The sequence below is a fragment of the Vulpes vulpes genome, chromosome 3 (genome assembly GCF_048418805.1).
Source record: "Vulpes vulpes isolate BD-2025 chromosome 3, VulVul3, whole genome shotgun sequence".
Classification (NCBI taxonomy): Eukaryota; Metazoa; Chordata; class Mammalia; order Carnivora; family Canidae; genus Vulpes; species Vulpes vulpes.
In genome coordinates, this window is record NC_132782.1 from 12,246,470 (window position 1) to 12,259,384 (window position 12,915).

Below are 12,915 nucleotides of genomic sequence, written 5' to 3' on the forward strand. Positions count from 1 at the left end.
TTAAATTAGTCTATCACATAACTAACATTACTCCATTTATTAATAAGTCTATAATCCTCCATTCAGATGAGATCGGGCACGTTCAGGGTGGCATGGCCGTAGACTACTCCTCCATTCAAATGTAAACATTTTCTCTTTACCTCTCAAGTCATTTTAAACCAGTATTAGCGTCTATCTCTGACTCCAGGATTATTCTGGAGAGATTCCTTTCCCCCTAAGGAGTAGCTGATTAAGTAACATCCAGCCCCCCTGTGGAATTAAGAAATGTAGTTGGTATCCATGCTGAGCCAGGAATTTTTCAGGATGAATAAGCAAATGAGAAAGTACTTTTTATCTTGCCTATCTCATTATTCACTCATCATTATTTCACTCACTTTTGCCAAGTTGTTGGCATAGTGGTTGCTATACAACAGAAACTAAGATACTAAGAGATGTTGCACAACAGAATATCTCAGTAGGGGGTCAAACCAACCTGAATTTTTAAAAATCTGCAATTTACCAGGGTATAACATTTTCTACATTGAATTTCCCCAAGCCCTTTGTCTCATCTAAAAATAGAGTATTACATCTCTTCTCACCAGTTTATGATAAATGTATTTGTGTGCTAATTTATATAAAAAGTCTAGTGCCTAACACAGAGATTCTCAATACAAATTACCATTCTTCCTTTCTGTGTAAGAATAGTGACTGATTAATTAGAATGCTGTGTAATATTTCAAGGTCTTCACAGGATTCCACTTTTTATCACTGTGCTATCAACCTGTTGAGATGCTGGGTTTAAAATGAACCAAAATATTAGGTATCGCTATTCATAGCAACTACCACCTGAGGCAGACATGTTTCTACTGTCAAAATATAACCTCATCATATTTTATACTTCAAGATATTTAAAATATGTTTTCTATTTTACCTTATGAGCTAGGTGTCTTTTCAAGAAATATTCTTTTATTTAAACAAATCAAAATTTGTTTAATTTTTTTTATTTTAAACAAATCAAAAATATGTTTTTATTTTTGTTTACGATTTTATTTATTTATTTGAGACAGAGAGAGAGCGTACAAGTGGGGAGGAGGGGCAAAGGGAGAGAGAGAAGCAGACTCTCTGCTGAGCAGGGAGCCCAATGCAGGACTTGATCCCAGAACCCTGAGATCATGATCTGAGCCAAAAGCACTCACTTAGCCAACCGAGCCATCTAGGCGGCCCAAAATATGTTTTTAAATGGACAGTATTTTGCCTTTCTTGATCTCTCAAAGTCTACAGGTGCTATAATGCAAAGCAATGTTGGAGAAAGTTTTGGAACTGCTTATCTAATTCTTTACAGACTCCTCGTAGTCTACTTCAACTGCAACCTGGTTGTGTCTGCAACTGTACTTCTCATTTTCTCGATAGAATAAACTTGACAACAGTTATTTCAAACTTTTCCCAATTCCCTAATGTAATAAACACCTTCTCAACTCTGGTACTCTCAACATTTGACATTCAGAGGACAATTTCCATTCCTGTACTATGGAAAATATTGACATCATTTAACATGCATTTCCTCTGATGTGCCTGCATTTACTTCATTACCGCATTACTTCAACATATCAGGACTCTCCAAATCCAACCTCTATCTGCCCCTCAAGTCTCTCCACGTTTCTTTTTTTTTTCTCTCTCCACATTTCTAATGCAAATACACTTGGACCTGAAGCTTGTATCTTGTCTGTTAACATCTGCAACTCGCTATGACATTATTCCAACCCTCTGTATTTTTCTCCTGTGAATAATTTTCCTTTGCTTTCAAAGCTGTGTTGAAAAGGTTTTCAATTTGGTGCCTCAACTGACCATCTTTCTCGTGGAAAATGACAGATTTCTCAGCATGAATGTACCACTACCAACTTCCTCTTTTTATTTGCTCTTGCTCTGCTTTGTATCCCCTAAGACAAACTGCTTACGCAAAGTTGCCAGCTCATTTTCTTTGCTCATTCCAACAGTCTTTCTTGGTCCTCAACTTTTGTAATAATTTTATAATATATGCCCCCTTCTTTTTTGGATAATGGAAAGTCTAAATTCCATTACTAGCTGAATGATCTTATATGTTCCCATGGATTCAGCTGTCACCTGCGTGCAAATGCATTCTGGACATATCCCAGCTCTTAGTTCTCAGATTGATAATAATTTTGTTCCTACAGGTATGCATCTGTGTCACGTCCAAAAAGGCTGGACATTATATTGAATATTTTGAAAGATTACAGAAATCAAAATAATATGCCAGTGACAACCAGTTTTGATGAAAAATTAAAAGTACATAATCTGAATATCCTACATATGCATTTAGCTGAACACCTGTGTCATGCAGTGGATTCTCAACTTAAAATGGCTCTCTGAACAAAAGAAGCAAACAGAGACCGCACTACTGCAGTCACAATAACTCACTTTTTTGTCTGCGTAGTAGGGGTCCAGGTCCTCCAGGGGCTCTGACACCATGCCTGGGGGGATGTCCCCATAGATGAAGGGCAGCTGTTTGCCAGCTTCCAAGTCGCTGCTTGGCCTAGGGCCTTCTTCATCATCATCTTTCTTTTCTTCCTTGGGTTCCTTTGTTTTTCCTTCAGCAATACGTTGTTCAATGAGGGCAAGAGACTGTTTTGTAAAGTAGACAAAACTCTGAGGTCCTGGGGGAGGCAACGTTGCCATCTTTTCATCCTGTTTATTTTATTTCCCCTTCAGCTCCTTACATAAGAGGCCTAAATGGAAACAAAGAAATAAAGTGTTAAATGTTTGCCAGCCAGAAATGGCACAGTAAAAAAAAATAATAATAAACAGATGTTGGGGCACCTGGGTGGCTCAGGTGGGTTAAGTGTTCAATTCTTGATTTCAGCTCATGTCAGGATCTCAGGGTCATGAGATCAGGCCTGCCTCGGGCTCCGTGCTCAGCAGGGGAGTCTGTTGAGATTCTCTCCCTCTGCCCCTGTACTCACATGTGTGTGCACCTGGGCTCTCTCACTCTCTCAAATCAATCAATCAATCAATCAATCAATCAATCAATCAATCAATCTTTAAACAGATTTTTTTTGTTTCAACTACAAGTAATGTGTTCACAGAATTATTATGTTGAATTAGCATTTATTGAGTGACTGCTACATGCAAGACTTAACTTTTCATGCTCTTTACCATCTTTATTTAAAAATTTGAACTTAACACTTCCCAGCTTTTATTTTTTTTTATTTATTTTTTTACTTCTCAGTTTTTAAAGTGAAAAACTGACAACTTAATGAAAAAACAAATCAATTCCCTTAACTTTTCATCTGTATTCATTTTTACTGCAATTCAATCAACCTTTCTCATTTAAAATTTACCGCAGTAAGAATTTTAACAGTCTCCTACCACTCTCAAGCTTCTCTTGATTCTCTGATCACCTCACTTCATCCTCTTGTCTTAATCTCATTAACATTGCTCACAAACCTCTGCTCCCCTCTCTTGGGGAACCTCATTTCTGTGAAATGAGGTGATGGAAAGATTGTTTTATTCTATTTTGCATTTTTACATTTTCTTACAATTATACGTCCCTTTAGAAACCACAAAAAATATATTCTCATTTTGAATTAAAAACAATTAGGGAAAATATGTTAGGAATAACAAAGAAAAGAAATTTAAAACATATTTGTGTTTTAATTTAAATTTGAATTTAAAAATTCAATTTAAATTTTTTTAAAAAAAACCACAATAGGGTATGCATTCAAATTAAAATTTTAAATTCAATTAAAAAATTTTAAAAAATAGGCTATGCATTCAAACTATGACCTCCCTAAATAACTTATATGTATATACAAAACTTATAGAAAAGAAAAAAGTAAAATACAAAAGTCAAGTCCCTATGTATCAGTATCTTGGAATGTTCTAAACAAAAAAGCATAAAAAATAATAGTTCTTATTTTAAAACAACAAACTCATTATTTCAATGAGTCAGGATAGCTTCATAAGTTCTCCATTAAAAAATAAAAGTAATCCTTTTTTTTTTTTTACATTAAGATTGCCTCAGAGTTGGACACACCAACATGACCAACATGTAATAAATTGGTCCATTGTGAATGGCTTGAAAAGCTGTATAGTAAATAATATCACCAAACCTGGAGAGTGAACTAAGAGAATCCAGGGTCTGCTCTTTTATTATCCAGGGCTAAGTATAAAAATTAAGCAAATCACAGTAGTGACAACAAAGATTCAGAAAAAGAAGTGGGAGAAGCTAAAACTATTCTTTTTCAGGTTTTTCCTATTGCCATATCAAACAAAATAAATTTCAATTATATTTAAAACAAAGTGGATGGTTTTTCCACTCAGTTATTTGGGCACAGTTATAAGAAATCTCCTTACCAGAAATCTATGTATTTTAAAAAGACCGTAGTAGCCTTGTAGAAACTATACCACTTCAATCTGAGAAATAAGGCAGTGAGTGCAGTTTCTACTTGGGTTTTGCAGGCTCCGCAATGCTTCTGGAAATCATACAGGGGAGGGGAAGATTGCTTTCCTCAAAAGACTTTCAGTGTACACATACTTGGTCTGTTGGAGAAAGGATGGTTGAAGAACTGGTATTTTTATATACCCTACATTCAAATGGAGGTATCACACCTTTCAGGAATTATCTGACAAATTCAGGTAAGTAGATCTCATGAATACAGATGTCCAATCCCCAATTCCACTATCCTTATTCTTTTTTCCCTTCTTTTTCTTCCTTTCACTCTCTATTTATGCATACCCTACACACACAGGTTCTGATTCACTAAAGTATTCACTTGGTTTGGCAAGTGATTCATGTCAGTGGTACCACGCTTGGTATTTTCCGGATTAGGCTAAATTGAAGAAAGACACTAAGCATCTGAGCATCTGCTTACAATCATGGTCTTGGAAAGTAAGCTGAAGAGACTCAGATCAGATTCCATCAACATCCTCTAGTTTGGAAGGTATAGAAGTCACTGCCTCCTATCTTGATGATGGGAATAAATAATGTATCCAAACTTTTTGAGGAGAATTCTGTAATATCTATCAAACCCTTAAATATGATAATTCATTTTTATTGCTAAATAACCTCCCTTCTAGGATTTATCCAGAAGCAATAATCTCAGATGTCCTCAAACATTTATGAAGATGTTTACTTCAGATGTTTACCATAATACTGAAAAATTATAATCAACCTAAAAGCCTAATAGGGTTCCATAAAATAAAAAATGAACATATAAAAAAAAAATGAACATATAATGAAAAACTGAGTGGTATTTGAAGAACACTTTTAAAAACTATTTAATGAATTATAAAAATATTCTAATGGGTAACTGATGTATGTGTTACACATACACATACCTGTATATTCATCTCAATTTTTAAAATGTACAGAAAGTCTGAAATTAAGTGCTCAATATAGTCAATGAAGGTTATTCACAGCTGAAGGATCATGGGTTATATTTTTTTACTTTCTTTATACTTTTCTTTATTTTTCAAATTTTTATAATGGAGATGTCATGCATTTTTGCCCAAAAAAAATACTTTGAAAGGATGCATTTAAATTTATTTGGCTTGAATCTAATAAATTTAATGAAATCAACATTTTTTAATTTAAAACTTTGAAAAATAATAGTATCATATTTCCACTTATTAATATTACTAGGACTACATTTTTTGAATATCGTACATATTGTACATTTTGGTGTTCTCATGACAATTCTATCCAGCTACTGTTAACCTCAATATTAGATGATACTTACACAACTACTGAAAACCAAAAGTATAAATCCCTGTATCTAGGATTTCTCACAGTTAAAGTAGATATAAAAAATTTATTCTGAACTCCCTTATCTATGCACACATACATGTACTATCTATCATCTATTTTTTCTTCATACATTTTTCCAATCAAGACTCCTTCAATTTCTAATTTATGACTTCTATCCCATGTGTTTTTCACCCCTTGGCGAAAGCCATTGCAATGAAAATAAAGATGGAGTAGGGAAAATTTTCATGATGTCACTGAAGACCAGAGAAGACACTAAAGAGTTTTCACAAATCTGAAGAAGAGAGAGCATATAGGATTACCTAAGTGAGGAAATTAGCAGAAGCCACAGCCTACACACTCATCTGAGAGAGTTAGAGAAAAAAAATATTCCCATCCAGCAAAGAAGTCATAGAGTTGGCCCATGGGTTAAGTAGGTCAGAAAACAAGTTGAGTATGGATTATGTACCCAACAATGTCGCAGGCCACATTTCTCCACATCCTCCTTTATATCTAAGTGTGAGGCAGTGGAGTGGGATTTATCCTCAGGCTAAACCAAAACATTAATCTCTGAATTAATTGACATAAGATCCCTAAAGTGTTCATTTCCATTTTTCCTAGAAGCAGGGTAGAGTCAAGGGGAAAATAGGCTCTTTGTTGATTTTCTTTTTTTAATTTACTACCTTTTTCTCATGTTTTTTAATTTTTATTTCTATTTCTATTTTAAATATAATTTTCCACTGAATAATTCCTCAAATTATTTTGATAAGTAATTGGCTACAAATTACAAAGCAGCATATAAAAAACTAGTATCTGTGAATGCTGGCCCATGCAATATGAAATAATACACCATAAAAGAGTTCTGGGGCTAAATTTGGAAAATACTGGAGTAGAAAACAAGCAAACAAATTTCTCTGCCACTAAACTATCAGAGACTTTTTACATTTAAGAGTTTGATACAGTTGAAATATGGCCGACTTTGACTCTGCTAGATCATAGAACTCTTTTTTAGTGGTTCTTTTATTTTGATAATGTTAGAAATGATAAATTATGAAATATTTCAAACACACAGAAAGTATAGGAAATAACAGATTTAACAAACTTTAACAGTTTCCCATATTTGCTTTGGATCTTTAACTTTTTGTTTTTTGAAGAAATAAAAATATTCAGTTATAGTTGAAGCCCCTTCACCATTCTCAACTCAATTATCTTCACTCCTCACTTATTTCCTAAGGGTAACCTCAAACTGGTACAGAACTCTTTGTATTTCACATGTTAATTTCTCCTGCGTTTTTCAGAAGACAGTTTGGAAACACTGTTTTGAATAACAATGGAACAATTGTTTGATGCAAAAATGGTAAAATTGAACCTAGGTTAGTATCCCGTGGCTTTGCTAAATTTACTCTAATTACCCCTGATATTTTGGTAGATTACTTAGGATTTTTTCTGAAGGTGGACTCTTCTTGCCTTTTCCTCACCCATATCCTAAAATTTAGCCTACCAGACATACACACACCACACAGCCACATACACAAAGCTTGCAGGTATTCCCTCCAACAAGGCAGGATTTGTTTGGGAAACAGACCTACACAAAGGCAGAAGCAACCCTAAACAGCAACATAGTCTTTCATTCACAAATATTAATAGATAATTAAGGATGAATTGGTAATCAAGGCCTATCAAATATAAAATTGAAAGACTGAGATGAACAGACCATACTCCTAACTCTAGAAGAAAGGAAACATTTAGCAAACATAGGTTAATAAATAAAAGGTTAAAATTAGTATTTTCAGAGAAATTTGAGAAGATAAGCTCTTAGTGAAAAGAACAGGTTATTAGAAAAAAAAGGAACTGAAAACAATAAAAATTCTTGGTAACTGGAGGCATAATCGTCAAAATAAAAATTTCAATAGAGTATTTGCTAAAAAGAAGTCAGAATTTTAGTTATTTTCCACAGGTACTTCACCAGGAGGGGTACAAGTGAGAATTCTCAGGTGTGTGAGAGCTGATCTGTGTGATGGCCACACAGGTACATACATATGAAAAAAAATTCAGTGTTCTGTACTTTAGATTTGTGTCAATACAGTAGAACAAGGGAAAACTCAAAACAAAATTTAGGAGATGTCGAATTATTTAGGAAGTCCTAGCGTCAGTTTCAAAAAAGGGAGCAGCAAATGGAAGAAAGAAAATACAAGAAATGATATAGGAAACTTAATCAAGAGTCATCCGGCTGAAAAGCATGAAAGAGGTTCAATTAAAAAGATCATTCTAGTGAAAATTTAGTACTCCAATAATAAAGACAAGGTTTTGAAAAAAAAAATCTCTGTATTAGACCCATTATTTATATAATAGGGTAAATTGGAAATAATTTGAAATTTATTTTGTTAATAAATGTTAACAACTCTTTAACTCTGTTATTAACTCTGTTAATAACTCTTTCAAAGTCTTAATATGTCACACTGCAGGGTAAGGAATGTGTCTTCTACTTTCTCTCTTAAATGAATATGGAATGCTTTTTTAGGTGCCACCTATGGCTGGCTTGCTAAATGTGTGATTTTCAATAATATCAAGTATCACTGAATCTGATGCCAATTCTTCCATAATTAGGTTTAGAAATCGGTATTATGTTATACCAAGAACCCATACTGTGGAATTAATAAGTATTATTTCCTACTATTTTCTTAAAGACTATGTTTTAAAAGCTCTTTTCACTATGTTAGGTAATAGTAAGAAGGCAGCTTGTCCCTATTGCTGCCTAAAATGCAAATGTCAAAGTAAAGGTATACTCCACTGTGATTCTAAACCACAATGTATAAAAGAATCAACCATGTAACTTAAAAAAATAAAAATAAAAAGCAACTGCCAGGGCTTACCCAGTAAGTTTGCTGAAACAAACTTCTAGTGGGAGGATCTAAGCTTTTCTACTTTTAAAAAAATATTTTTTATTTATTTATTCACGAGAGACATAGAGGCAGAGACACAGGCAGAGGGAGAAGCAGGCTCTATGCAGGGAACCCGACATGGAACTCGAACCTGGAACTCCCAGGATCACGCTCTGAGCAAAAGGCAGATGCTCAACTGCTAAGCCACCCAGGCGTCCCACTTTTCTACTTTTAAAAAAACATAAATGATAGATATGAACCTCCTTTTAAGAACCACTTTAAACCAACAAATGCACTAAAGTGAAAACATCTGATGAATACAACTTAGTAACCAGGTTTTATTACTTAATAAGAGAAAGCAAATTTAATTTAAGGTGCACAAAAACTTTTTGGATTTTGTTTTATTTGAAGAGTAAGAATGTAAAACATCAAAGTTTAAAATTTCCATTTTAAAATTGAAAGGACACACACACACATATACACACACGGGAATATTATACACACATATACACACACAAGGGAATATTAGCCATCAAAAATAATGAAATCTTGCTGTTGGCAACCACATTGATGGAGCTAGAGGGTATTATGCTAAGCGAAATAAGTCAGTCAGAGAAAGACAGTTATCATATGATTTCACTCATGTGGAATTAAAGAAACAAAACAGAAGAACATAAGGGAAGGGAAAGAAAAATAAGATCAAAATTGAGGAGGCAAACCATAAGAGACACTTAACTCTAGGAAACAAACTAAGGGTTGCTGTAGGGGAAGTGAGGAGGGATGGGGTAACTAAGTGATGGGGATTAAGGAGGGTATGTGATGGAATGAGCACTAGGTATTATATACAACTGATGAATCCCTAAATCCTACCCCTGAAACTAATGATATAGTCTATGTTAACTAAATTGAATTTAAATAAAAAATTTTAAAAAGAGAAAAGCACCACATATTTGAACTCTGAATCTGTTAGGCTCCATTAAAGAAAGAAAAGTTGAATGAAGAAACACAAAGAATAATGAGAAACGATGCTGAAGCACTGAAGGAAGATGATAAACCAAGGGATGTGAGATTAACAAAAATATCCTCTGTCCCTTAGTATACTCACAGCTCTAAAATCCAAGACAATGAAAGAGCAAAGCAAATTCATCATGTTAATTTTTAGTTTTAATTCTCAATATTTATTTATTTATTTATTTATTTTATTATTTCTCAACATTTTAAGCATCCCTCTTGTTGCTCACATTCCTTTATCCCTATTAGGCCTGGAAACCCCATTTTTATATCCTTTATTCTCTCTACTTTCCTTTGAGGCATGGGATACTCCTTGCTATAATGCCCTTAACACTCACTCATCCTTCAAACTGGTCAGCTCTTATGTGACCTCAGATAACTTGCTGCTAACAAAAACTGGGCCTCTGAGGGTGGGAGGGAAGGACCTTCTCCCAGTGAGTCAGGGCCCCAGAGCCCTCCAGCGTGGCCCCCTGAGTTCAGCAGGCGTTTTTGGCCCTCCCAGGAGGGTGGGGTTTGTCTCCAGCTTCTCTGCTTGAGCTGCCATCTCATCCAGTGCCTTGAGTAAACGGAATGGAACACTGATAATAAAATGTCTTTCAAAAACAACAACGACAAAAAAAAAAAAGAAAAAGAAAAAAGAAAAAAAACTGTAAAACTGTAAAATAACTAAGAGCTGCATCTAGTTTTTTTAAGTATTTTTTAAAAAGTCAATCTTCCGTGGTGCCTATAGTCAATAATACTGTATTGAATATTTGAAAGTTGCTGAGAGTCAACCTTCAAAGTCCTCAACAGAAGAAGAAAAAAAAGAAAAATTTTTTACTATGTATGATGTCAGATGGTAACTACTTATTGTAGTGATAATTTCGCAGTGTATACACATACCAAATCATTCTGTTATACACCTGAAAGTTACATATTACATACCAATTATACCTCAATTTTTTTCAGGAATAAATGACAACATTGCAAAAAAGAAAAAGATATTAAAAGAAACATGTTTATTTTATCAACATAAGAATGAAAGGTATGTATTTATTACTTTATGAATATTATTTAGGAATGTATACACTTTTTAAAAATGAGTTTCTAGTTTCTTTTTAAATTTGAGTTTCTGCAAGACATTGGAAATATGGCTTAATTTCCAAAATGTAAAGTAGATAAAATCCTTCAGGAATAGTTAACATACACCATGAAGTACATTGGTATTCAATACAGAAAAATCCAAACTGGTTCCAGTAGCTCACAGATAAATAATCATCTTGACCTGAACATCACAATCCCTGTTCTACCTTTTATAGCTATTGACCCTGTTCAGATGACTTAACTTTTTGAATTTCAGTTTCCTACTTTGAAAAACGGTATTTTATTAATATCACTGCCTCAAAGAGTGGCTAGGACTGGGATGGTTAAGTGTGTGTAAAGTACTTAGAAGAGAGTTTTGCAAATTGTTATCATGAAAAAAGTAGTGTTGTTAATAATATTAACTTGTCCTTCCATTTGAATTCCTTGTTTTGAACAATTTCATCATGCATCTATAATTAAGATCTATTAATTCCATTAATCTTGAGGATAATTCAATTTATAGGAATTACTAGCCTTTTAAACATGAAATATATATATATATATATATATATATATATATATATATTCCCATAGAATTCTAATATAATATAAGCAGAGTTTTGGTCTAGAATAATGATTCAAGTGTAAGTTCTAGAGGTAGAAAGCCTGGAGTTTAAATCTTGGATTTACCATTTACTAGCTATGTATGTGACCTTGGATGTCCAACTCATGCACCCACTCTGAGCCTAAAATCATTGGACCATTTAAAACCAGTTACTTGTAAAATGTAATGTTAGACATTGCAACAACCCTAGAATAAATACCAATCACTCAGAGGTTTGGATTGCTGCTGTATTTCCTTTATTTGATGAAATTCCCATTAATTTATTTTTGTTGCCTTGAACTTTATATGAAAACTTGAAAATATTTTTTTAATTAGACCAGTTATGGGCTCCATAGACATATGAGTAAGATTTTTTTTCTTTAATTGAATTGATATTTCTGAATAAGCTCAAAAGGAAATGAATTCTTCTACTTGGTTCATCTTCTAAGAAGCATTTAAATATCCTGAATGGAGTCAGACTACAAGAATGATCCCTTCCTTCAAGCAAGAAATATCACAGGTAATGTCTCTAGAGTTTTAGGGTCTCTGGATGCCTGCTATGACTCAGAACAGACTATTGCTCTGGAAACTATCTTCCTGGAATCAAATATCAAGAGCAGCTTCCAGGAAGCTGCTTTCGGGGATTCCGTTAGTCCTCAGGGTCCTATGAAATCTTCTACATAGGGACAGCCCCTGGGAGGGAGACTGGGGATGGGGTTCCCCTACATACTTAGAAACCAAATTGGGAATCTCCCAGAAATCACTTTAGTGAACCCCAAAAGCAATTCTTACCTAAATGACTGAAAGGAGAAAATGTGGCCTGTGCCCATTATCTTATGCTGGCAAAGGTCCCAGTGGCTCCATGGCAGGTACCTAATACTGGAACACTAAATTGCAGTTCCCAATTGATTCATTAATGTCACAGTGTCAACTCCATTGTGGTTCAGATAGGATATGTATTATGTCCATATACTTTTGCAATATGAATTATGCTTTGGTAATGATTATTATTGGCATACTTTGTCTTACATATGAAATCTACATTTAAAGAATGGGACTAATTATTCTCTTAAAAATATTTCCCATAGAATTCTTTTAGCAGTAAATTGAAAACTTTCAACATTTCTTATAGAAAGCAAGTAATATTTTAATTTCTTGTGTAACTGTGATTAGAGAGATTAAGATAGGATATTTCCATATTTTAAGTAGAATAATTACATATATATGACTCTATCATAATCTCAGACTCTTTAGATTTCTCTCTGAGTCTCTTACCTATAGATAACTTAAATTCTATGGATATAAAATTAAAATTGGTTCAATAAACCATTTTGAAGAGCTGTCAAAATCTGAATCAAATTAGGTCCTATCTAAATTATTTAAGACGGTGGACCAATGTAAAAATAAGTAAAATAGAATATTTTATTGATGCTGACTGTTGTCAAATGAAAAACTGCTTTGAAAATGTCACTTCTCTTGAAATAAAGAGTGATATTTTCCCATAGGTAAGATCTTGGCTGGAGTACTATTAATTTTTAAAGTATTCTCAAGGCACCACAGAATCTATACATGAGCATTTTTCAAAAGCACTGTAAAATAAATCATAGCTAACATCA

General features: G+C 33.7%; 1 protein-coding gene across 2 annotated transcripts in view; it reads right to left on the minus strand.

Moving 5' to 3' along the window:
• Nucleotides 1-12,915, minus strand: part of SCN9A (sodium voltage-gated channel alpha subunit 9) — a 165,983-nt gene that overhangs the window by 98,663 nt on the left and 54,405 nt on the right. For both annotated transcript variants that reach the window (XM_025994117.2, XM_025994116.2), the window contains exon 2: nucleotides 2,416-2,723. In XM_025994117.2, the coding sequence (XP_025849902.2) occupies nucleotides 2,416-2,673 (258 nt within the window). In that variant the 5' untranslated portion in view covers nucleotides 2,674-2,723. The remainder of the gene's footprint in view (nucleotides 1-2,415; nucleotides 2,724-12,915) is intronic.